Consider the following 25651-nt stretch of genomic DNA (forward strand, 5'->3'; position numbering starts at 1 on the left):
AAAACAGATTTTGAATTATAATTAATATAACAACGTGTACAAAACAGTAACAAATGGCGGAAAAGTCGATTATCTTGTCTCTGTCAGTCTGAAATGTCGTTGTCATAACGCGTTGCTATGGGTAGCGTGTGTTCTGCTCAACTGCGCGTGGTGGGAGCGGCGGCACTGGTTGTAACTCGAAAAATAATGCTTTATGCATGGTTCTGTCGATGGATACACGTGCACTACAACAGCGATAATAAAAGAAAACGTGGGCAAAACGGTCTATCTTTGTAAACTGTGTTCAATGCATGCGAGTGCTGCGGTATGACCAGTCATTTTCGCCATCATCACTCAGTATATTCGCCAGAAGACGCGAATGAGAACCCTCTGCAGTGAGAGAAGACCTGTCTCTGTGCGCAGCGCGCGCACGTCTCACAGCGCGCAAATATTGAGTTCTTTCAAGTCTTGCGTTTGAACAGATAAACTCACACAAAAAGTATGTCAACATGTCGATCTTGATGAGTATCCATCAGACAGTCTGTAAGTTATATGGCTTAAGAGAACTTTATACAGTTGAGAAAGACGAGCATATCTCTGTATTAGGTCTTAAAGGGGCAGTAGCCTTTACTGCTGTCTGTCAAACAAAAGATAAGGACTCACTCACTGCTCATGATTGAATAGCTGGTTATAGCAACTTAATTAATTGAATTCATAAAAACAACTTTTTACTTTTTAATATTCAAATGCACTAGTCTATATCACCAGATGCGTTGGTCTGGCAAGAAGTGCAAGCCACTTCAGAGACACAGATAGTTGCGTGTTCTGAGTTAACACAATCGAGCGTAAAAATAAGAAACATATTACGGGGAAAATACTAAAACGGGAAGACAGCGGGAAAAGAGCTAAAATACGTGAGAAACCCAGAAAAAAAGGGAGGGTTGACAGCTATGAGTCAATGACAGCTAGCTGGTGGTTGGACCCTTTTCTTAAAGAATGCACCTGAAATTTATGCAATAAACATGTTTTTGACAAATATTTCAATTTGTTTGTGGTCTATATAGCCTGCAGTTAGCCTACACGCCCGAAGGCACGGCTTGAAGACCCAGTCAGTGATGTCACGATATGCCAATTTGTTTAAATTCATACCTACGTAATCACCACCACCAAAAATGTACTTTTTTTTTAATATTAAAATTTGAAAAAAAAATATAGACCTACCTACCGACCCTTTTTTTAAAAAAATTTACTGTTACTGCAAACCAAAATATTTTTAAGGATGGCCTAACTTAAACTCATTTAAATACTTTTATAAAAGTTGTAGGTAATAGAAATGTAGTGGAGTAAAAAGTATGATATTTGTCTTTCAAATGTAGTTTCCAGAACAAATACTCAAGTAAAGTACGGATACTCAAAAAGTCCACTAAAGTACAGCACTCAAGTAAATGTAATTAGTTTCTGTCCACCTCTGCAAAACATATTAGTGACCATGAGCTAACTATAAACAGTTTCACTACTTTGGACTGAGCAAATGTTGTATTGTTGGCTATTTATTAATCCAGGTGTATTCAAAGGACATAGTTTTAACTGGTATAGGTATTTCCTATATCCTCAATTTTACTTTTCATCCTGTTTAACTAATAAAAAACAGCAACCTGTTAAGAAAACCCCTATTATTCTATTACAAATGTGGACAAGGGCTTTCTTAGCTTAAAGAGATAGTTTACCCAATAATTAAAATGTGATATTTATCTGCTTACCCTTAGTGCATCCAACATGCAGGTGTCTTTGATTCTTCTAACTACCAACCGTTGCAGTCTGCCATTCATAATGATTGTGAATGGGTAACAACTCTATGAGAGTAAAAAAAAAAAACATGCTTAGACAACATGCACAAATACCCTGCTGCTTGTGACAACACAATGATGTCTAAAGACATGAACCGATCGGTTTCTGTGTATTTATGTTTTTTGTTTTTTTTTACCTCATATCAGACGAATCTCATCTAGTGTTCCCTTCCGCTATTATTGCCGTCTGGTAAGGTCAAAACTGGCGTGATCAAGTACATATTATGTAGATGCCTAATTCGGCCAATGAACGCAGGCACTAATGAGGGAAAGCTCTTGTTTATGGAAGTTGGTGCTTTTAAAATCACATCTTATGTGTAGGTGAGATATTTTGATAGTTTTGTTTAGAAGTAAGCTAATTAATTTAACCTAAAAGATGCACTGTACGGTTAATCGGTGACGGTGACGATTTTTGTAGTGAGTATACTGTGATTTTTTTCTTCTTCCCTATACCAGCCATATGCACCCATCCCAGAGCGACACACAACAGGCACCACCACTAATGCATAAAGTATGCATCTACATGTAATTGAGAGCATTATTAAAGACTGCTTATGTAAAATTACTAAGTAAGAAGAGCATTTTTTGCAGTGTGTGTTTACTGGAGTTCCGTGTCGTGCTTGCGTTCATATGCATATTCAGTAGTTAAAGCTTGCCGCCAAAACGTAACGTTATTTCTAAACCATCTAGTAGTAAGCTTACATTCCAGTAACGTTACTCCCTGGGTTGCTGAAGGGATTCCGCTATCGTTCGTCAGCATTTTTCGTTATTATTCAGTTGTGGTAGTCCCTTGATGAAACATTGTTAAACCAGGAACGAAACGTTGTGGTAACAAGCGATGATTGGTAGAGTAGCAGCATGTAGTCTGACATGTTTCTTGCTCAGGACACAACAAGATTTTAGGAGTAAAAATCGCGTAATCGCAACAGACAAAAAATATCGTGCACTGCAAAAAATGCTTTACTTACTTAGTATTTTTCGTCTTGTTTCTAGTCAAAATATATAAACATTCTTACATTAAACGTGCAGTATGCAACTTTTGGCCACTAGGGGTCACTCATTCAAAATAATAACAACAGACGTACTTTGATGACGTCGGGAAAGTGCGTGTCCTCATGGGAGTTGTTGTCATTGTCACTGTCAACCAGCGAATCTGGCATCTCCAGCAGAAAACATGTTCACTGACAAGGTAATTGTTATATTACATCTCTATTATTGTTAAGTTTAGTTACGGCTTTTCACTTTATGTACTGTCAATCTAATGAAATAGCAGCGAGCTACCGTTACTTACCAAACTTATCAGTAACGTTAGCTAATGTGTGAGACAGAATGTTGTGCGGGCGGTCGCTATGTCAACACACCTATAAGTTGGTAGGCTATGTTGACATATTAACCGTGCATCATAATTTGAGTTACTCAAATTATAGATATGTTGACATGGCATCCGCGATTGTCGAACATTCTGTGTATCAACTGTTCAATAAGGAAATACATTTCAATTTAGTTTATCATTACCAACATAAAACATAGTAAATGAGTGAACCAGCACCAGCAATACGTTGTTCATTGGAACACGCGCTGTGTCGCTCCCCACGTTCATCAATCATTCTAATAAACATTTATTTTGGAACTCAGAGATATATGAATAAGTAGATCATTATTAAATCGATATTATATGTAGCTAGTATTAACATATGATAAAAGTGACGGTCAACTTATATTAATTGACCAAGATAGTGGCATATTACCTTATGAAGCTAACGTTACCTTCTCCAGCTACATATAAAACCAATAATAGCTAGTCCATCTGCGTTTTACACATGACATCATCGTGTCACCAAATATACGGATATAAATATACTTTTGAATCAGTTTTAAAAAGTCTCAGTTTCAGTCTCCAAAAACACAGAATCCGCCTGTTTGAAAAGCCGATGCAATACAAAATGTATACGTATTCAGCTAAACGCGTCTCAATGTGGTCAAGATCGCTATGCAATATGCAAACATACAGCATGTTATGATTATATGATTATTATGTTAGCTGAATGGTTACTTAAATTACCTGTTTATTAAAACGAAAGCGAGATCAGCATCTCTCTGCAGTCCGAGCTTGTCACGAAGATTTCGCCATCTTTCAAAGGCTTCTCCAAGGTTTACACGTCTCTTGCTTCTTCTACTGTCCCAAAATCTTCTCGGGTCATTTTTTTTCACCCGTACGTTTGCGCTTTGTTGAGCTGGCAAAACGTACAGGCAAAGAGTAGTCATGATCCATTATCGTACAGACTTTTTTATACGGGTGTTCCCCTTATACTGTCTGTCAGTGTTCCTCTTTGAGTTTGGCGGTTCCGCCGAGTTCCGCAGGAAGCAAGACGCAAACGTGGATATGACGTGAAAGACGGGCGACATAACGGAAATAAAGACACGGTCCGTGTCTTCGAATTAAAATATTAATTTCTCTGGATTTAGAAGTTAATTGGAACTGTCGGGATAATGTAAACACACAACTTTAAAAAATATATAACATAGATATAGTGATCTTTTATATTTTTAATGCTGAAACATTACATATTGTGCCTTTAAGAAAACATTTACTAGACAAGTAAAAATTATTAAGACAATTTTTCTTCCCCCTTTGGCAGATTATTTTGCTCATTTGAAGCAAAAACCTGTGCTCCAGGTGACATATTCATATAACATTTAAGGATAAATATTGGTTTATCCTTGCCAGTGACTATACCAGTGACTTCCACAGTAGGAAAAAATATAGAATATGAAAGTCAATGTATGCTGCCAACTGTCTGTTTACCAACATTTTTCAAAATATCATCTTTTGCATTAAACAGAAGAAAGAAACTCACACAGTTTTGGAACAAATTAAGGGTGAGGAAATTATAACACAATTTTCATTTTTGGGTGATCTATACCTTTAAGAGCTACATTTAGCCTTAAATGTTATATGAAAATGGTACCTGAAACACAGGTTTTATCAGCTGTTATCTACCTAACTTACTGTCCCTCCAGCCTCCACTTTAACCAAGGATGCTTGTTTTTAAATTCCCTAGCCTGACTTTCTGTCGACAAGGCTGGTCAGACGTTCTCATTTCTCTCCTCACCTGAAATAACAAGGAGATATAAAATTCTGTTTACCACATACACACACACACACGTGGTTCACTATCTTTGTGGGGACTCTCCATAGGCATAATGGTTTTTATACTGTACAAACTGTACATTCTATCCCCTTACACTGCCCCTAAACCTACCCATTACACACACACACACACACAAACAAACACACACAATGCCCCTACCCCTAAACCTACCCATCACACAGACACAGAAATACCCCTACCCCTAAACCTACCCATCACACACACACACATTATTTTGAGGTGCCAATCCGTTATACATGGGAGTTTTACTGTATCTGAAGATTGTTGTCTTCTGAGTTTCGGAGTTTTTACACTGGCAGTTTAGTTCAGATCAGGACACAGTTCTTATGAAAAATTGGTAATGTGAAAGCTGTCATGCGTACCTGGGAGCGCACCAGAACCACACCATACCTGAAGGAGGAATATAGCGCGGCCCCTTTAAGAAATGCGCGCCCCCCATTGAACTGTCGGTATTTAGTGTGTGTGCAGAACTGTGCAGCAGGGGTTCAATCTTCAACTGGCTGGGAGGAGCCGCCACTGGGTGGTCATGTGACCTGTCAGTGGGTGGTGGGAGCTGCCAGTCTCATTCTGGGTGGTCACGTGATCTGCTGGTGGCTGCCAGTCTCTCAGCCGCTGCTGAGCTATGAGTATAACATGTTCTCTTTCACTCTCGCTGCATGGAAATACAATATTTTAATATCAAAAATATACTCTTAGGAATCTATTATTGTGAATGATAGACGTTTTAGACGGGTTTCTCACTAATAAGGCAGTCAAATGTGTGTGATCATGACTGGGTGCTTAATGACGCTTGACTGGCCACGTCCAACCAGCCGCTGTCGAGTATAACGCGTTCTCTATCACTGAAACTACAATGAAATACATACTTTTATGATTGTGAATATAATCTTAGGAATCTATTATTTTGTATGATTGATGATTTAGACGGGTTTCTCACTAATAAGGCAGTCAAATGAGCGTGATCATGACTGGGTGCTGACGCTTGACTGGCCACGTCCAACTAGCCGCTGTCGAGCTACGAGTATAACGCGTTCTCTATCACTAAAACTACAATGAAAAACATACTTTTATGATTGTGAATATAATCTTTGGAATCCATTTTTTTGAATGATAGACGTTTTAGACGGGTTTCTCACTAATAAGGCAGTCAAATGTGTGTGATCATGACTGGGTGCTTGACTGGCCACATCCAACCAGCCGCTGTCGAGTATAACGCGTTCTCTATCACTGAAACTAAATGAAAAACATACTTTTATGATTGTGAATATAATCTTAGGAATCCATTTTTTTGAATGATAGACGTTTTAGACTGGTTTCTCACTAATAAGGCAGTCAAATGTGCGTGATCATGACTGGGTGCTTAATGACGCTTGACTGCGTCCAACCAGCCGCTGTCGAGTATAACGCGTTCTCTATCACTGAAACTACAATGAAATACATACTTTTATGATTGTGAATATAATCTTAGGAATCTATTATTTTATATGATTGATGATTTAGACTGGTTTCTCACTAATAAGGCAGTCAAATGTGTGTGATCATGACTGGGTGCTTAATGACGCTTGACTGGCCACATCCAACCAGCCGCTGTCGAGCTACGAGTAGCCTATAACGCGTTCTCTATCACTGAAACTACAATGAAAAACATACTTTTATGATTGTGAATATAATCTTAGGAATCCATTTAGTTAAATGATAGACGTTTTAGACTGGTTTCTCTAATAAGGCAGTCAAATGTGCGTGATCATGACTGGGTGCTTAATGACGGCTGACTGGCCACATCCAACCAGCCGCTGTCGAGCTACGAGTATAACGCGTTCTCTATCACTGAAACTACAATGAAAAACATACTTTTATGATTGTGAATATAATCTTAGGAATCCATTATTGTGAATGATAGACGTTTTAGACGGGTTTCTCACTAATAAGGCAGTCAAATGAGCGTGATCATGACTGGGTGCTTAATGACGCTTGAATGGCCACGTCCAACCAGCCGCTGTCGAGCTACGAGTATAACGCAGCGGTGCCGTTGCCGCGTTCTGTGTGAAAGGCCCATAACGCGTTGACTGCTTTAATAGTGAGAAACCCCTCTCAAACGTTTATTATACAAAAGAACATATTCCTAAGATTATATTCACAATAATAAAATAATGTATTTCATATGAAAGAATATGAGGTTGGGCCCCCTAAACATAGGCTACAGGCCAACCTATAGCGATCCAAAATCATTGTCAGCCCATTAATTATACACTACTCAAACAAAAGTTTGAGAATGGTAAGGATTTTTAAAAATGCTTTTAAAGAAGTCTCTTCTGCTCACTAATGCAGCATTTATGTTATTAAAATACAAAAAAAGCTATAATATTGTGAAATATTATTCAAATGTAAAATAACTTCTCTAGTATGGGAATATATAATTTATTCCTGTGATCAAAGCTGAGTTTATCATCATTACTCCAGTCTTCAGTGTCACATGATCCTTCACTAATAATTCTCATATGATGATTCACTGCTCAAGAAGCATTAATGATTATTATCAATGTTGAAAGCAGTTGTGTAGGCCTATAACCTTTTTTTTGGATTATTTGATTAATTATTATTATTATTTTTGAGAAAGAACTTAAATAAATGAATTAATGATTTATTCAGCAAGGATGCATTAAAATGATTAAGTGAGATTATAGACATTATTAATGTTGCAAAAGCTTTATATTTTAGATAAATGCTGTTCTTTTGAACTTTCTATTCATTAAATTATCCTGAGAAAACTGTTTTCAGCACTGATAATAGTCATAAATGTTTGTGGAATCCTTCAAATCCTCATAGAATGATTTCTGAATGATTATGTATCGTTAGACTGGAGTAATGAGGATAAATTCAGCTTTGATCACAATAATTTAAATATATTTTTTCGCCTATTCAACTAGAAAAAAATATATTTAACATTCTAAAAATATTACACTAATAATGTTTTTGCTGTATTTTGGATCAAATAAATGTAGCCTTGGGAGCAGAAGATACTTTTTACAAAAACATCTTACCCTTCTCAAACTTTTGACCGGTTGTGTATATCCCCTGCATATTTCCCTTCTCAAAGCTGAGCCTTGGTTTACACAGTCTTTGCAAACTGATTGTTTCTGTCGCTTGTTTAACCTCTGTCACAGCTGTTTAGTTAATTAACTTACACATCTAATCTTGCACTTTGTGACCGTTAACTGAAGCGTTGTGCTGGAATTCGCGCTCAGCAGCTGTGAACAAAGCCCGCGGAACGTTTTATTTTCTTTTATTATTATTTTTTTTTTTTTTAGATTATTTGATGTTCTACATTCTTTTTATTTTCAGTGGTGAAAAACCTATTGAATAGACTATCTATCGCTGTAGCCTCGGTTTTGATCACCAACGCAGAACAGCACCGAACCATGCAGTAGCCATACTAGCCTAAATGGGGGGAGACATTTTTTGCCAGAAATGCAGAAATAAGACATCTTTTTTTTTTTTTTTGGTTACTCTGGTAGATTTTTTACATTTACAATTTATATTTAATTACTACTAGTACTGTTACTACTAATAAAAATGATCTCTGGAAGCCCCAAAAGTGCATGGGCCCTTAGAATCGTCACTCCCCCCCCCCCAAGCTACGCCCCTGCTATAATCACAATTGCCCAAATAATGTAATGAGATTTTTAGATTTGTGTTCTAAAAATAATATTTGAATTGCAAAAATATGAAATGTGTGAAAAAAAAAAGAAAAAAAAAAAAAAAAATATATATATATATATATATATATATATATATATATATATATATATATATATATATATATAAATGGAAAGAAAAAAAGAAAGAAAGAAAGAAAGAAAGAAAGAAAGAAAGACTACTTTGACCTGTAACATTTTGTTGTGGAAAATAGCATTCATATGATATTGCCTAACTCACAATTTCCTTTTTAATTATACTTTAAAAAACGATTTTTTTTCTCTCGTTATTAGCCTTTTTATGAAAATAATTAAACAACAATAAAATATAGCCATTAAAAAAAACTTGCATAGCCTATATAGGCTAACGTTTGTTAAGAAAATGATTAATACAGATGATATAAAATAGTGACCCGCAATTAAACAGACAAATTAAATATTTGGAAATTCCCCTTTAAAACGAATGTTTCGCTCGACAGCGGCTGGTTGGACGTGGCCAGTCAAGCTTTGTTAAGCACCCAGTCATGATCACGCACATTTGACTGCCTTATTAGTGAGAAACCCGTATAAAACGTCTATCATTCACAATAATAGATTCCTACGATTATATTCACAATCATAAAAGTATGTTTTTCATTGTAGTTTCAGTGATAGAGAACGCGTTATACTCGTAGCTCGACAGCGGCTGGTTGGACGTGGCCAGTCAAGCGTCAGCACCCAGTCATGATCACGCACATTTGACTGCCTTATTAGTGAGAAACCAGTCTAAAACGTCTATCATTCACAATAATGGATTCCTAAGATTATATTCACAATCATAAAAGTATGTATTTCATTGTAGTTTCAGTGGTAGAGAACGCGTTAACTCGACAGCGGCTGGTTGGACGTGGCCAGTCAAGCGTCATTAAGCACCCAGTCATGATCACACACATTTGACTGCCTTATTAGTGAGAAACCCGTCTAAAACGTCTATCATTCACAATAATGGATTCTTAAGATTATATTCACAATAATAAAAGTATGTTTTTCATTGTAGTTTTAGTGATAGAGAACGCGTTATACTCGTAGCTCGACAGCTGCTGGTTGGACGTGGCCAGTCAAGCGTCATTAAGCACCCAGTCATGATCACGCTCATTTGACTGCCTTATTAGTGAGAAACCAGTCTAAATCATCAATTATACAAAATAATAGATTCCTAAGATTATATTCACAATAATAAAAGTATGTATTTCATTGTAGTTTCAGTGATAGAGAACGCGTTATACTCGACAGCGGCTGGTTGGACGTGGCCAGTCAAGCGTCATTAAGCACCCAGTCATGATCACGCTCATTTGACTGCCTTATTAGTGAGAAACCCGTCTAAACCGTCTATCATTCACAATAATGGATTCCTAAGATTATATTCACAATCATAAAAGTATGTTTTTCATTGTAGTTTCAGTGATAAAGAACGCGTTATACTCGTAGCTCGACAGCGGCTGGTTGGACGTGGCCAGTCAAGCGTCATTAAGCACCCAGTCATGATCACACACATTTGACTGCCTTATTAGTGAGAAACCTGTCTAAAACGTCTATCATTCACAATAATGGATTCCTAAAATTATATTCACAATAATAAAAGTATGCATTTCATTGTAGTTTCAGTGATAGAGAACGCGTTATACTTGTAGCTCGACAGCCGCTGGTTGGACGTGGCCAGTCAAGCGTCAGCACCCAGTCATGATCACGCACATTTGACTGCCTTATTAGTGAGAAACCAGTCTAAATCATCAATCATACAAAATAATAGATTCCTAAGAGTATATTTATGATATTAAAATATTGTATTTCCATGCAGCGAGAGTGAAAGAGAACATTTTATACTCATAGCTCAGCAACGGCTGAGACTGGCAGCCACCAGCCAGCCCAGCGGCAGATCACGTGACCACCCAGAATGAGACTGGCAGCTCCCACCACCCACTGACAGGTCACATGACCACCCAGTGGCGGCTCCTCCCAGCCAGTTGAAGATTGAACCCCTTCTCGAACTGTGCCGCGATTCACACGGACAGTGTGAGAAACACGGACTTGGAGCGCTTTTGTTCAGAAAAGTAAACTGCGTATTCGTTTTGTCCGATTGCAATGTATTTAGTTCAATAAAACATGTCATGTAAGCGGTAATGGTGTTAATGATTTACCTCAGAATCAGATATGAGCGAGTGAGCTTCAGTGCATCGCGCTCAGACTGCAGAGATGTGCTCGTGTAAACATCAGGACGCAGCGAATAATTGATCAAAGTGCAGAATAGTTGCGGTGATTGGTCAAAATTGCGAGTCGCACTGGATTTTCTGTAACGTCCGTGTCATCTGCTACAGCTAAAGTGTCACGCGAAGCTGCTGTAGCTTTAGGGGCAGGCTTCCGAAAACACTCAAAGAGTGTACTTTCGTTTCATATCTTCTTTTACATTAGTTAGTTAATTTCAAACTTGCGCCAAAAAAAAAAGACCGCCAAGCAACTTATTTTCCTTGGTAGGTGACGTCAGTCACCTTAATTTCACAGGCCACGGAAGCCCTAATGGTCCAAAAACGTTAGTGATTCGCAATCGCAACCACAGTCTGTGCTCAACACAGACGTGGTGAATTTATGAATGAAAGTTCTGTCACAAAACGATATTGTTACTTATCCTCACGCTTTTTTAGGTGGGTACGGAAATTCCTGTCCTTTCCTAGTGGGTATACGGCGTATCACGTAGACTACACCACTGATATATATATATATATATATATATATATATATATATATATATATATATATATATATATATATATATATATATATATATATATATGATCACTCTGGTTTTGACCTTACCAGGCGGAAGTAATGACGGATGGGAACAATAGATGAGATTTGTTTGGATATTAGGTAAAAAATAACAACAACACATAAAGACTGTTCGGTTTCGCACAAAAATTGATCAGTTTGTGTCTTAAGACATAAATGTGTCGTCACAAGCAGCAGTGTTTTTGTGCAAATTGTCTAAGCTGTTTTTTTACTCTCATTGAGTTGTTACCCATTCACATGCATTATGACTAGTTCAGACAGCTGGCTTTATACACTTTACTATGTCTGTTGAGTTTGTGCACATACGATATCAAGTCTTTTGCAACTAAATATGCAAACTAGTTACCAGCTACTGATGATGTGGCAAAAAAAAATGCTGACATCACAAGTGACTTCTAAAAACTGTTGGCAGGACAATGAATCATAAATTAATTGTAATAAAGAGTTTCGTTTCTGTGACAAGCCAGACATTACTTTTCAGTACAATTTTATATCCTGTCATGTCTTAATATATAGGATAAACTATTAAACTCACACTTACAAGATCATAATTCATACAGAGGTGGACAAAGTTCACAACTTCATTACTTGAGTAAAAGTAAAAGTACTACTGGTCAAATATTACTCCGTTACAAGTGAAAGTTGTAAAAACAGATTTTTACTTGAGTGAAAGTACAGAAGTATCTGTTTTCAAAAGTACTTAAGTATCAAAATTAATTTCCTTTTTTATGTCAACACATTATTTATAATTGTTGTATAAATGCACACTATGCCATCATGATTTAAGCCAGACAGTGATGCTCCGACATAGCATACAACTAACTTAAACTCATTTAAATACTTTTATAAAAGTTGTAGGTAATAGAAATGTAGTGGAGTAAAAAGTATGATATTTGTCTTTCAAATGTAGTTTCCAGAAAAAATACTCAAGTAAAGTACGGATACTCAAAAAGTCCACTAAAATACAGCACTCAAGTAAATGTAATTAGTTTCTGTCCACTTCTGCAAATCATATTAGTTTTTGTTAATCTCAATATCACAATTGAGTGAACATGAGCTAACTATTAGTTTCACTACTTTGCACTGAGCAAATGTTGTATTGTTGGCTATATTCATCCAGGTGTATTCAAAGGACATTGTTTTAACTGGTATAGGTATTTCCTATATCCTCAATTTTACTTTTCATCCTGTTTAACTAACAAAAAACAGCAACCTGTTAAGAAAATTCTTATTATTCTATTATTAGTTCGTTTCACTTTATATGGTTCCTTCCTGTTTGATAAAATTACAAAAATGATGCTATCATCTTCCTCAAAGCATATTTTCATTAAAACTTTATAGAACTGCTTAAATTACAGCACACCCATTGATTTATTCAAACTTTAGCAACGTAGGGCAGGCACAGGAACACAAGATAATAATTTTAAATGTATGTGAAACAAACGTTGTTATACAATAACAAAGCACAACGACTCTCCATAAAAACATCCAGCGGCGTGTAGTAAAATGATAGGGAACTGACGAAATCCTAGTTTCGTTTCTCGGTTTATTCCTGTATTCATTTCGTTTAGGTCTCGCTTTCTCAGAAAACGCGTGCTTGCCTGATGGCTGTGCCATGAGTTTCACAACCCTCACACACCCAGACCGCAGCCTATCAGCGTGAAAGACTGCTCCACGCGAGGGATTGGAAATGTATTTTCCTAATCAATGCTTTTAAGCTTATAATGAATATTTGTTTTAATTATGCATTTATCAATCATTTCTAGTGTCTCGCTAAGTTTCTATTCTCTCAGTTCCTATTCTGCATCAGTGTGACAGTCAAGGGAGGGCTGCGCTTGACTAGAACAGCCATAAGCTAAAGACTAGAGTATTATTGGTCGATATTTACATATGGTAATTGCAGCATTCCGATTGGCTCAAAAAATACAATGTGGGCTGTAACCTGTGTGAGTATTTCTTGTATTACCATTTTGGGATCACTGAAGATAATAAAAGTCTGAAGCAGAGACAGTTTTGTCTACGTGTATCTTGTCTACTTAGCCTGAGAAAACTGCTTTTTTGCTTTGACCCAACTTCCATGTTTAAAGGTAATTTGCTGTTATGTTATCTAGTGTTTTTATCTGAGTTCGTTCTAGTTTCAAGGCTGTGGGAAAACTGAAGAATATAATTTTTGCCTGTTTATGAGCAGACAAGGTATTCAATTTTTTACATAGAGCTTAAAAACTAATGGATTTTAATAGAAGTATTTTATTAGACTCTAAAATTATATTTAGTTCTGCCTATATCGTAAAAGGAACGTCAGTGAACGTCATCAAACCTTGATTATTTTAGTCATTTTAGATTTTAATGGATGAACACAGCACTAAAACTAATATTAGGTTTTAATTTTTAATTAAAATAATACATGTTATATAAAATAATACATTACATACATGTAAAAAAAATTAAATAAAAGGAATGTAATTTATGAAAGTCGAATTTATTATTAAATATTAGTCCATTTGTCCATTTTTATTTTATTAACTATTATTAATGTCTTATCAAGGTATAGGTGACAAACGTCAACACAGACAGGATGCAGTATGTAAACGCTCATAATGGGTTGGTTTTTATGTTTGCAGATGACACTCTGGAACCAGCTGCAGCTGCTGGACTCTCTTTATTTGGAGCAAGTGGACCAGCTTTACGCTGAGGCTTTCCCCATGGAGATCCGACAGTATCTCAGTCAATGGATTGAGAGTCATGACTGGTTAGATCTGTTGTCATTTCATTAAAAAAAATTATATTTCAATTGATGCAGTTGCATCTTGAATTGCTGCAAATCATCACATCTTTGACACATGATTGTTGGTTGCAGGGAATCCATTGCAAATAATGTATCTTTGGCCACCCTGCGTTTCCATGAGCTCCTCAACCAATTGGATGAGCACTACAGCCGTCTCAACCTGGGAAACAACTTCCTCTTACAGCATAATATACGCAAAATTAAGCGTAACATACAGGTAAAAAAATGTGATGTTTTTTTTATACAAGGTTACATTGCAAAATGAAATAGGTCAGCTAATAAAATCAATCGTCTCCCATTAGGAGCACTTTCAGGAGGATCCTGTTCACATGGCTATGATCATAGCAAGCACTCTAAATGAAGAGAGAAAGATACTGGAAACTGCCCTTAGTACACAAGTACGTCTTTTAGTCTTGCATCACAGCTGTCATTTCAAACCTACGCTAGTATTTTCATTTCTATGTAATTTTGTTTTTAGGGTAGCGGTAACTCATCACAGGGGAATATCATGATGGAACAACAGAATGAGTTGGGCAATAAAATCAACAATTTGAAGACAAGAGTGCAGGTAGATCATCTCAGCTAATAATGATTTTGGAACTGATATTGAATCTTTTTGGGTCTTTACCACAAAAATGCATTAAATGACCCACATTTCCGAAAACCTGGATGTGTAACTATAGTTTCACAAACCTTGTTTGCCTCTAGGAAATAGAACAGGACATTCAGGTTTTGGAGGATGTACAAGATGAGTATGACTTCAAGAGAAAGACCTTGCAGAGTCGAGGTAAATACATTTTTAGCATTTTGCTCTGCCTATCAATGTTTAATTTCACAGATGCATTTGACTCTGAATAAACATTAATTATATTGATTTTTATATTTTCAGTGGAAGGTGAAATGAGCGACCAGATAAAAAAAGAGATCCAGCTGGAGGAAATGGCAATTAGACAAATGTTTATGGGGCTAAGCATGAAAAGAGAGGTTGGTCAAGATTATGGTAAATGCACCTGCATGCAGATTTAGCTGCAAGTTTGACTTCACATCTGTAGGAATGTGTTTCTTCAGTATCATATCTTTCCCACAATATAGCATATATGTGTGCAGGTGGTGATAAAGGAAATCGCTGATGTGCTAACTCTAGCAGAGCAGATCCAGCTCATACTTATATCAGATGAGTTACCCGAGTGGAAGAAGCGACAGCAGATGGCTTGCATCGGTGGTCCCCCCAATGCATGTCTGGACCAGCTGCAGAGCTGGTGAGAAACTCTAATGGCCGCTGCAAATGATCTGTATTGCTGCAATATTATTGCACGCTGGAACCAAATAAGGGGTGTTTCTCAGACGGAAGGCTGTGTCCTAGTATCTCGGCTGCCACCCACGTCATCAAGCGCCACTGAAGGCTGTCTCAATTTAAATGACCTTTGGAAGGCGTGATTGATTCAGCTCGTTTTTAAGGATGCAAGTGTATCCTTCACGCCCTTAAATCACCCACAAGTCTTTGTACACATTCCAATTCGCGATAAAGAACTGAAGATAAACAAATTGGCACTGAGTTCATTATGAAATGTAAGGCAAAAATAATGCTCTTGGAGATGAAGGCATATATGTTATCTTTTGTTTTGGTGTAAATAAATCACTTAACATTAAACAACAAATATTGTAAGAGACCAAAGACAGTCGTCTTTCACTATATTGTATTAACGGAAAGCCAGTCAATATAAAGATTTTTAATACAAATAATTTCCCCAAAATTATGTTTTAATAGTATTTTCGTGCTGTTACCGTGGGGTTCGGGAACTTGTGTGACATAGCATTCGCACGCTAACTGGGTCATCTCATTCTAGCGTTTAATGCTGAGGATGACTCTAGCCTACAAGCCTCTGGAGGACTGGACTAGGAAGCAGCCTTCCGTTTAAGTGGACTTGAAACAGAAGTTATGATAATCTTTAATTCCCTGTTGTGATGTATATCTGAGTGAACGTAGCCTGACTTCTTTATACTCAGATTCTAGTCAGAATATAAGTCTGATACTGCTCCATTGGGAGCAACACTAGCAAACGATCTTTGCTAGTGTTGTAAAAAGAATTTAAGAATACAAGGGGTACTTACCCACACGATCATTTTTTAGAGAAATGGTAAAGATGAATGCACAAGTTCTCCATTTATGATTAGAACGAATTCAACCCAAGCATTCTGACGTGGATGAATATGTTGTTATCTGTCCATCATCGTATAAAGCCCGCCCTGACAATTTGATTGGTCCAAACAGCTCTGGTGTGAGGATAGTTGCTCCACAACGGATCAAGTCCAGACCGAACTTCCCGACCTCAAATGTTGTGGGCAGGGCTAAGTCTGGCTGGCATCCAGGCTAAGTGAAACAAACAAGACAAAATGTAGGAAGGGACTTAATTATGTCTGTCGGGAATTGTTTGGATAGTTGTCGTTAGATATTGTTGTGATGTCGTTGAAAGAGGAAGGGGAGTTATTTTGATTAAAGATTACGAGGGCACATTCTTTTAAATAAGTAAATAATGATGTGCACTGATAAATAATTTATAATAAATACTGGAATATCCCAGGATTATGATAACCAATATGATTTTATGGTGACTTCAAGATTTTATATTTGAAATTATTTATTTGAAATTTATTATCAAATAACTATCATTATTTAATTAGAAAGAAAGTCCTTGATGAGCTCGTTATTGTCCTTTTGTTTGTTTTGGTGCTGTCCTTGGTACTGATGTATTATTTTTGTAGAAATAGCTACTGCATGAATTGTCCCGCAGGTTCACAGCGGTGGCAGAGAGTCTGCAGCAGATCCGTCAGCAGCTGAAGAAAGTTCAGGAATTGGTGCAGAAGTTCACCTACAACAACGACCCCCTCACTCTGGGCAAGAGCCAGCTGGATGAACAGGCCCTTTCACTCTTCAAAAACCTTATATTAAAGTGAGACACAACACCTTAACCATTCTTCTTTATTATGTAGGGCAAAAGCTGTAGAAAGTGAAACAGATGGCTTCTGAAGGTTCACAAGGAAACCGTTACGTCACTTACGATTATAGTGTTATAGTGTTGAACAGGATGACAGCGGTTGTGACGTGTCTTTCAGTTCTCTTGTGGTGGAGAGACAGCCGTGCATGCCCACACACCCTCAGAGACCCTTGGTGATAAAGACAGGAGTTCAATTCACAGTCAAGATCAGGTCGGTATTTTGAAGTTACCATCACTGACCGTTACATCACTCAGTATAATAGCTAAAATGCTAAATGTTTGAGAAAAGCCTTCAATTTCAGTAATGTTGGTGAGCCAATATCCAATCTAATATGCTATATTATTTTGTAGATCACTAGTCAAACTCCCTGAACTGAACTGTCAACTCAAAGTAAAAGTCTCTATTGACAAGTAAGTAGTATATATCTTTCCATCCATCTATCTGTCTATCTGTCTGTCATCTGTGTATTCATACAGTATTTTTGTTTTTCTCCTTTAGAGATTACACAGATAGTGACACACTAAAAGGGTATGTAACACATTACATAGAAACCCAGAGTTCAAATATGATTTATTGCTATAATGTGATGTTTTGAATGAGCCAATGTATTTAGATAATATAGCAAGCAGAGGTTAACAACATTTAAATGTGGCCCACACTCAACCACAAAAGCTTCCTACATTTGAACAAGACTGCAATCCGGCAACTATATTACTATAATGTACTACAGTAATAATTAATACAGTAATCAATATATAATAAGCTGTAATATTTTAAATGACCCTGTTTTGATAAAATATTTAAATGGCTCACCATTATTTGGCACGACTCCAAATCTAAAATAGTCCAACTGTCTGTTTTCTATTGTCCTAGATGTAGGAAATTCAATATATTAGGGACTACTTCTAAAGTTATCAACTTAGAGGAATCCAATGGATGTCTAGCAGCTGAATTTCGCCATTTGGTATGTTGTGGGGAAAAAAACTGATCAAACAGATAAGAGACACCATAAATACATGATAATGTCTGACTGAAAACTTACTGTTGCCCTCATTCCTCCACACAGCAATTAAAGGAAATTAAATCTAACAGAACCAATGAGGTAGGCCACAAGAAAAATACACATACAATCAAATGAAAATAAATTGAATCGCTGATGTTTTTTTCTCTTTTATCACAGACTCCTCTCATCATTTCTGAGGAGCTGCACTTACTTAAATTTGAAACTCAACTCATTCAGCCAGAATTATGTATTGATTTATCGGTAAAGTTCTCTGATTAGTTACAATACCGACTGTTGATCAGACCATTAATTCTGACCGGACCTGTTTTATTGTGATCAAACAGATCATATCACTTCCTATTGTTGTGATCTCCCACGTGAATCAGTTACCCAGTGCCTGGGGATCCATTTTATGGTACAACATGCTCTGCAGTGAACCCCACGTATGGCCATTTCCCATCATCAGTGTTTTTATCCTCTACTGACGCTTCCATTCTGACTCTCACTGTCCATCTCTTGCTCTCTATCTCAGAATCTGACATTCTTCTTGAATCCGCCACCAGTGAAATGGGAGCAGCTTTCAAAGGTCATAAGCTGGCAGTTTTCTTCTGTCACTAAACGGGCGCTGAACTCTGAGCAGCTGAGAATGCTGGCTAACAAACTTCTAGGTGAGTTTATTTGTACTTTCTTTTACCTCTTGAAATGGTACAGAGTAAATGCTCATAGTTAAATAGAAAGCACACCTTTTTCAGATTTGATATTTGTTTTCAGGTCATGAAGCCCATGGTGACACAGAGGGTCTCGTTTACTGGAATACATTTTGTAAGGTGAGTTTATATAATGATTGAAACAAAGACAGGAAAGTTGCTTTCGTTTCTTCAACCAACCTCGCTTTTGTATGTTCCTCTGCTGTCACCATGTGATTTACTGATAAAACAAAACTTAGAGACAAAACAAGAGACTATGGAATAACCTGATACCAAATACTACTGCTGGGCTTTTAGAAATCACCTCGATTCCCCCCCCCCATAAATATATACACACACACACAAACACACACACACACTACATTTTATATATACATATATATATATACAATGTAATGTTGTTTGTAAATATGCATATATGCATATATATTGTATATCAGAGGTCTTCAATCCTTCTCCTGGGAACCCACTGTTCTGCAAAGTTTATTTCCAACCTGCTTCAGCACACCTGCCTGTGTATTTTCAAGAATTGATCCTAAAGAGCTTGATTAGCTTCACCTGTCTTTGATTGATTTGGAGCTAAACTGCAGGACTGATGCTGCGTCCCAATTCGCCCACTTATACTACGTCCTAAAAGGATGTACTCTTTTTGTGAAGAAAAAGTATATACTTTTGAGTGTGTAGCAGAAAAGTATGCAAGCTTCGGGACATACTACTTCGCCATCTTTAACGGACTCTGTCGCTTAGTTACGAGCAACCCGTCACCGTTTATCTGCCCTGTCAATCATCGTCAGATTCGTGACAGTTTAAATCCTCCACATGCAGTTTAATCTACTACCGTATCGGAGAGAAATGTAGCCGCTCGTTGATCTGCCCATGTGTGGGTCTTTAACGCAAAGACTCTCTTCATGTGTTTGCAGTTTAAATATAATGATGCAGATGTCAGGTTAAATATTGATAGTTGGTCACTCAAACACCTTTATCTAAACTTCCGTCATGTTTGTAGTTTTTTAACGCTTTTTATCCACATTTGTAGTTCTAATCAAATCCTCATCCAACTCGCAATGGATTGTAGGCAATATCAGCCGTTAGAGTACCCATCGATCCATACTTCGAATTCAGACCGGAAATAGTAAACCATCCGGGAATCTTTGGAATACTCTTTTCAACATGCTACGATTTGGGACATACTCGTGGTGGATAATAATATATAATGAACTGACGATAACAAGGTCGCGCTGTTGACGCTTGTGCAGCCTCTTGAGGAGAAATTACAATACTAGAGCGTTAAAGCTGTTTCCTGAATACCATCACGACTGAAAATGACACTGCTTTCATATGACAGTTTCATAAACAATTAATTAACATTCACTTACATTTACATTCACTTAAAGTTACTTACATTTAAGATGCAATATTGAGTGTTTTTGTTCTATTTCTGCAGCCAAAATCGTTCACACACCAACAAGTGTGTTACTGAACGATTCAGTGTTTGAAGGAATCGTTTGAATGAACGACCCAATGGCTGACTCATTAAGACGGGCACCTGCTGCCACCTACTGGAGTTTTTTTAGTTTCATGTTAGAACATACTTTCTAACATTTCTTATGTGTCTATTCAAAACTACAAATCTCAACATTATTTAATGCAGTTGTAATTTTTCAGTGTAAATTATTTAATTTTATTGTTAACAGACACTTATAGTGTCTTAATTTAATTTAATGTATTGACAAAATTGAACAATATAAAATTAAACCTGAAGCATAGCCTATATTTAATAAGATTAGGGGGGAATGCCCTTTATAACAGGTAAAAATATTACAACTTTGAAATTATTTAAAAAAATAAAATAAAATAAAAAATTATATATATATATATATGTAAAAGCTGATTGAACACTGGTGAGAATATTGCTTCAGAATAAATTATAGTTACAACACACACACACACAAAACAAAAAAAGATAAAAAGATCAAACTTTTTTCCAGACAGGCAATTTTTTACTCAGACAAGTGAATGAACGATTATGACAAGTGAATGAATATGCTTAATGTCAAGCCCTGGTGTATATATATTATATTATACATATTATATATGTCACGATTAATCAATTTGACAGCACTAATATGTACAAGTGTGTGTGTGTGTGTGTGTGTGTGTGTGTACACACGTGTCTGCATTTTTACTTTCTCAAAAAAACTCCTTCTGTGCGATTTATAAGATGTTTTCCTCATGGGGACCTAAAAATGTCCCCACAAGGATAAGGATTTCGGATATTGCCATCTTTGTGGGGACATTTTGTCCCCATAACGTAGGGATTACCAGGCCACACACACACACACACGTTTGTTTTTGTGACATGTGGGGACATTCCATAGGCGTAATGGTTTTTATACTGTACAAACCGTATTTTCTATAACTTTGAATATAATGGAATGCGTATAAAATAGTCTGCAATGCCATAGCCGCTTGCTTTATCTAATCAAATGGAGGTAATATAAATGACATCATAGAATAAACTGTGTTTTCAGATGTCTCCTAATGAGAGGGGTGTAGCGTTCTGGCTGTGGATGGATGGAATTCTGGAGCTTATTAAAAAACACTTGCTCAACATCTGGAATGATGGGTAAGAGCTCCATCTTTACAGACTTGGAAACAAATACTGTAGTGAGTAGGACATGTGTATATATAGCTATATTAGAATCTGTTCCGTTTTAGAGCCGCACAATCTACCAATGTGTTTATTGTAAAAAAACAACAACAAAAAAAACACCACATTTTTCTTTTAATTCCTATTTGATTTTCATTTGAGATTAATAAAGTTAAAGCCAACATGAAATCAACATTCACCCGATTTTCTTTCTTAATATATCACCCATAACACCCACTTTTCCCAGTTCAAACAATTCCCAGTGGATAAAATCAATTCAAATTCCTTTGAATATCCTGTTTCATGTTAACTTTATCAGTCAAAACCTCTACAGCTATATTATTGCCATAACATCATGAACATTGAAATTGTTTGGTATTTTTATTCAATGGCACAAGTTGTTATCTATATATATATATATATATATATATATATATTTTCTTTATTATGAATTTCTCATAATAATATACAGGTATATTATTGGGTTTCTGAGTAAAGAGCAAGAGAAGGCTTTGCTGAGAGATAAACCCCTGGGGACTTTCCTTCTGCGCTTCAGTGAAACCTGTCGAGAAGGAGGCATCACCATCACATGGGTGGAATATTCACAGGACGGTGTGTGCTGGTTTGAACTGAGTGTTTTATACAAATACGTTAAAAAAATGTTTTTATCTGTCTGGTAGTCTGTTACTGTACATGAATAAGTATTAACATGTGCGTTAATTAAAGGTAAACCTAAGATACATTCGGTGAAGCCCTACACTAAATCAGATCTGGCGACCATCTCCTTGCCTAACGTCATCCGTGACTACACCCTCACTGCTTCAAAGAAGGTTCCAGTGAATCCCCTCATCTACCTTTACCCAGACATCCCAAAAGATGAAGCCTTTGGTCGCTACTACAGCAGCTCTTCTGATGGTAGATACACCATTCGTTCATTCATTCATTGAGTAAAAAGAGGGTAAGATATGAATGGAAAACTGAAAAGACCACAATACCATTGAGACCATTTTCAGGAAATTACATAATTTATTTTTCCTGCTGGAATTCAAATGTACAAAACGAAGCAAGCTTCAACTCTCACTCCTACCTTTTTTGTGTTTGAAATGTTATCCTTCTTGTCCCACTCTTAAAGGAACACTCCACCGTTTTTATAAATGGGGCTTATTCAACTTCTTTCCTACTTTTAAATATGTGGGCAAATGCATTTTTTTCTCAGTGCATGCATTGTTTTAGTTTTACAGGGTCGCCACTAGCTTAGCTTAGCATAATGAATGGAATCCTGTGTTGCCAGATAGCATGTCCCAAGTAAAAGTGATCCAAAAAAAAAACGCCCCACCTTATTACTTATTGTGGCCTGCATATTCACAATCAGTACAAATAGCGATGCAGATTAAGACTAGGCAATTTCCTTGGCAGATATTGACTTGCGGCTATATTATGGGGAAGCACAGGCGAAGCACCGCTACTTGGGCGTAGACCCAACACGTTGTGATCGCTCAACAGCCAGAGGACGTGAGGATGAGAGCCGTGATATCTCTGCGCCCAAGTAGCAGTGCTAAATGTAGAAAAGAAGTTGAATAAGAATAATTTCAAAAAATGGTGGAGTTTTCCTTTAAAGTTCCACCCTGTTAGGAAATTGTTATGAAGAATGTTTGTCCGTAAAAACTTAACAAAAAACTAAAAAAATATCTGACAGTTATAAAAGTTCTGTTTATATGTAGAAGGTTAGCTAACTAAATGTTGATCACTCAAAGAGCAAATACTTTTTTCCCCCAAGACTTATGAAGCCAAAATGTTACTGCATACCAGGAATGACCCAGCTGTTATACCTTTGAACTGTAATAGAGCTGTGAACTAACACATATATTATAGCACATATAGTCCAAATATATAATCACACTTAAAGATATAAATCATTGCATTAAGAAACAAAATGTTAAACCCACTGTATTTTAGAGACCATGTTTTGTCAGTATCGACACACCTTACATGTTCTTTTGTCATTCAGATTCAGAAGAGATGGAGATAGACAAACCTGTCAAGCCATATTTAGACAGACATGCAATTTTTGTGTCAGAAAAGTAAGCAATTACCTTTCTAACTTCCTATTCTCTTTTTTATATAAATATATATGTTTCTGAAAAACTATATGACCATTTTATTTATCCATATTTTTAGCCCCGTTTCAAGACTCCAAAATTGTTAGAGCACATCAAGGCAACGCTGATTCGAGGAACGTTTCTCCGACGATGGATTTTATATTTTATTTGATCCAAAATATCAAAAAAAAAATGGGGGGGGGGGGGAGGAGGAAAGAGTAATCTTTTCTCAGATCTTTTCTCTACTACATTAGTCATAAGGCTGTGCTACATTTATACTACACCTCTGTGGAAAAATTGAGCCATTTTCTTAACTCAAATAACAGAATACAGTTACAGTTAAAACAGTGTAATCCTGTTTATTTTTGTTTTTTTGGATTTTTATGTAAAAATGTGAACATACGGTCAAGAAGCTTGCATGTTGTCACTGAATATGTATTTTAATAATTACATTTAGTAAGTCTGTGTACTACTCTCCTAAATATCTGCTAGATATTGCCATAATGGATACATACACATACTCTGAAAATCTGTTTCTGTTAAGACATATGTTTGTGAAAAGGCAATCCTCCTCTATCTTGTGAAGCACTTATTTATTTTTGCACATCAAAATATCTTAACTGTACATACCATTGCCTCAATTGCACAAACACACATTTCAGTCAGCAAGATATAGTCTAACAGAAATTAAAAACTACAGTCATCAGATCCAATCTATCATTTTGTGATCTATTTTTGGACATTAGACAGTGTTACATAATGTGAAGTACTAATAAATTTTTTTAATGCTTTATATTAATGTAATTTACACGTTGTTGTTGTTGTTGTTGTTTTTTCAACAGTGTGTTCTCTTACTCATCCACTGTCTTCTCTTAAGGGAAATCTTAAAGCTTAAAGGGGCTGTTGATTATGATTTCAATTATATAACTTTAGTTAGTGTATAATGTTGCTGTTTGTGCATAAACAACATCTGCAAATTTACGACATTCAAAGCTTCTTCTTCTTTCGGTTGTTCCCTTCAAGGGGTTGCCACAGCGAATCATTTGCCTCCATCCAGTTCTATCCTCTGTATCCTCTTCCCTCAGTCCGACTACCTTCATGTCCTCCTTCACTACATCCATAAACCTCCTCTTTGGTCTTTCTCTTGACCTCCTGCCTGGCAGCTCTAACCTCAGCATCCTTTTACCGGTATATTCACTCTCCCTCACCTGAACATGTCCAAACCATCTCAACCTGGCCTTTCTAACTTTGTCTCCAAAACATCTCACAAGTGCTGTCCCTCTGATGTACTCATTCCTGATCCTATCCATCCTCGTCACTCCCAAAGAGAACCTCAACATCTTCAGCTCTGCTTCCTCTAGCTCTTCCTCCTCTCTTTTCCTCAGTGCAACTGTCTCCAAACCCTACAACATCACCGGTCTCACTACTGTCCTGTACACCTTTCCTTTCATTTTTGCTGGTACTCTTTTATCACACAACAGACCTGACACTTTTCTCCACCCATTCCAACCTGCCTGCACACGCTTCTTCACCTCTTTTCCACACTCCCCATTGCTCTGGACTGTTGACCCTAAGTACTTAAAATCCTGCACCTTCTTTACTTCTTCTCCCTGTAACCTCACTGTTCCACTTGGTTCTCTCTCATTCACACACATGTATTCTGTCTTGCTGCGACTAACCTTCATTCCACTTCTCTCCAGAGCAAACCTCCACCTCTCTAGACTTTCCTCCACCTGCTCCCTGCTCTCACTACAGATCACAATGTCATCCGCAAACATCATAGTCCATGGAGATTCCTGTCTGACCTCATCTGTCAGCCTGTTCATCACCACCGCAAACAAGAAGGGGCTCAGAGCCGATCCTTGATGCAGTCCCACCTTCACCGTGAAGTCC

The 25651-nt window shown here is 36.9% G+C and overlaps 1 protein-coding gene across 1 annotated transcript in view; it reads left to right on the forward strand.

Moving 5' to 3' along the window:
- Positions 1–23967, forward strand: part of stat4 (signal transducer and activator of transcription 4) — a 47893-nt gene extending 23926 nt beyond the window's left edge. Inside the window, exons 25-47 of the mRNA XM_067444825.1 lie at positions 13564–13604; positions 14139–14266; positions 14375–14519; positions 14605–14700; positions 14781–14870; positions 15011–15089; positions 15192–15286; positions 15410–15561; positions 17095–17253; positions 17417–17509; positions 17650–17709; positions 17798–17827; positions 18173–18263; positions 18366–18401; positions 18480–18563; positions 18647–18745; positions 18835–18970; positions 19074–19129; positions 21541–21635; positions 22132–22271; positions 22386–22574; positions 23668–23740; positions 23838–23967. Coding sequence (XP_067300926.1) covers positions 13564–13604; positions 14139–14266; positions 14375–14519; positions 14605–14700; positions 14781–14870; positions 15011–15089; positions 15192–15286; positions 15410–15561; positions 17095–17253; positions 17417–17509; positions 17650–17709; positions 17798–17827; positions 18173–18263; positions 18366–18401; positions 18480–18563; positions 18647–18745; positions 18835–18970; positions 19074–19129; positions 21541–21635; positions 22132–22271; positions 22386–22574; positions 23668–23740; positions 23838–23865 — 2195 coding nt within the window. The 3' untranslated portion in view covers positions 23866–23967. The remainder of the gene's footprint in view (positions 1–13563; positions 13605–14138; positions 14267–14374; positions 14520–14604; positions 14701–14780; positions 14871–15010; positions 15090–15191; positions 15287–15409; positions 15562–17094; positions 17254–17416; positions 17510–17649; positions 17710–17797; positions 17828–18172; positions 18264–18365; positions 18402–18479; positions 18564–18646; positions 18746–18834; positions 18971–19073; positions 19130–21540; positions 21636–22131; positions 22272–22385; positions 22575–23667; positions 23741–23837) is intronic.
- The last annotated feature ends 1684 nt before the right edge of the window (positions 23968–25651 follow it).

The sequence above is a fragment of the Pseudorasbora parva genome, chromosome 5, assembly GCF_024679245.1.
Source record: "Pseudorasbora parva isolate DD20220531a chromosome 5, ASM2467924v1, whole genome shotgun sequence".
NCBI classification, from domain to species: Eukaryota; Metazoa; Chordata; class Actinopteri; order Cypriniformes; family Gobionidae; genus Pseudorasbora; species Pseudorasbora parva.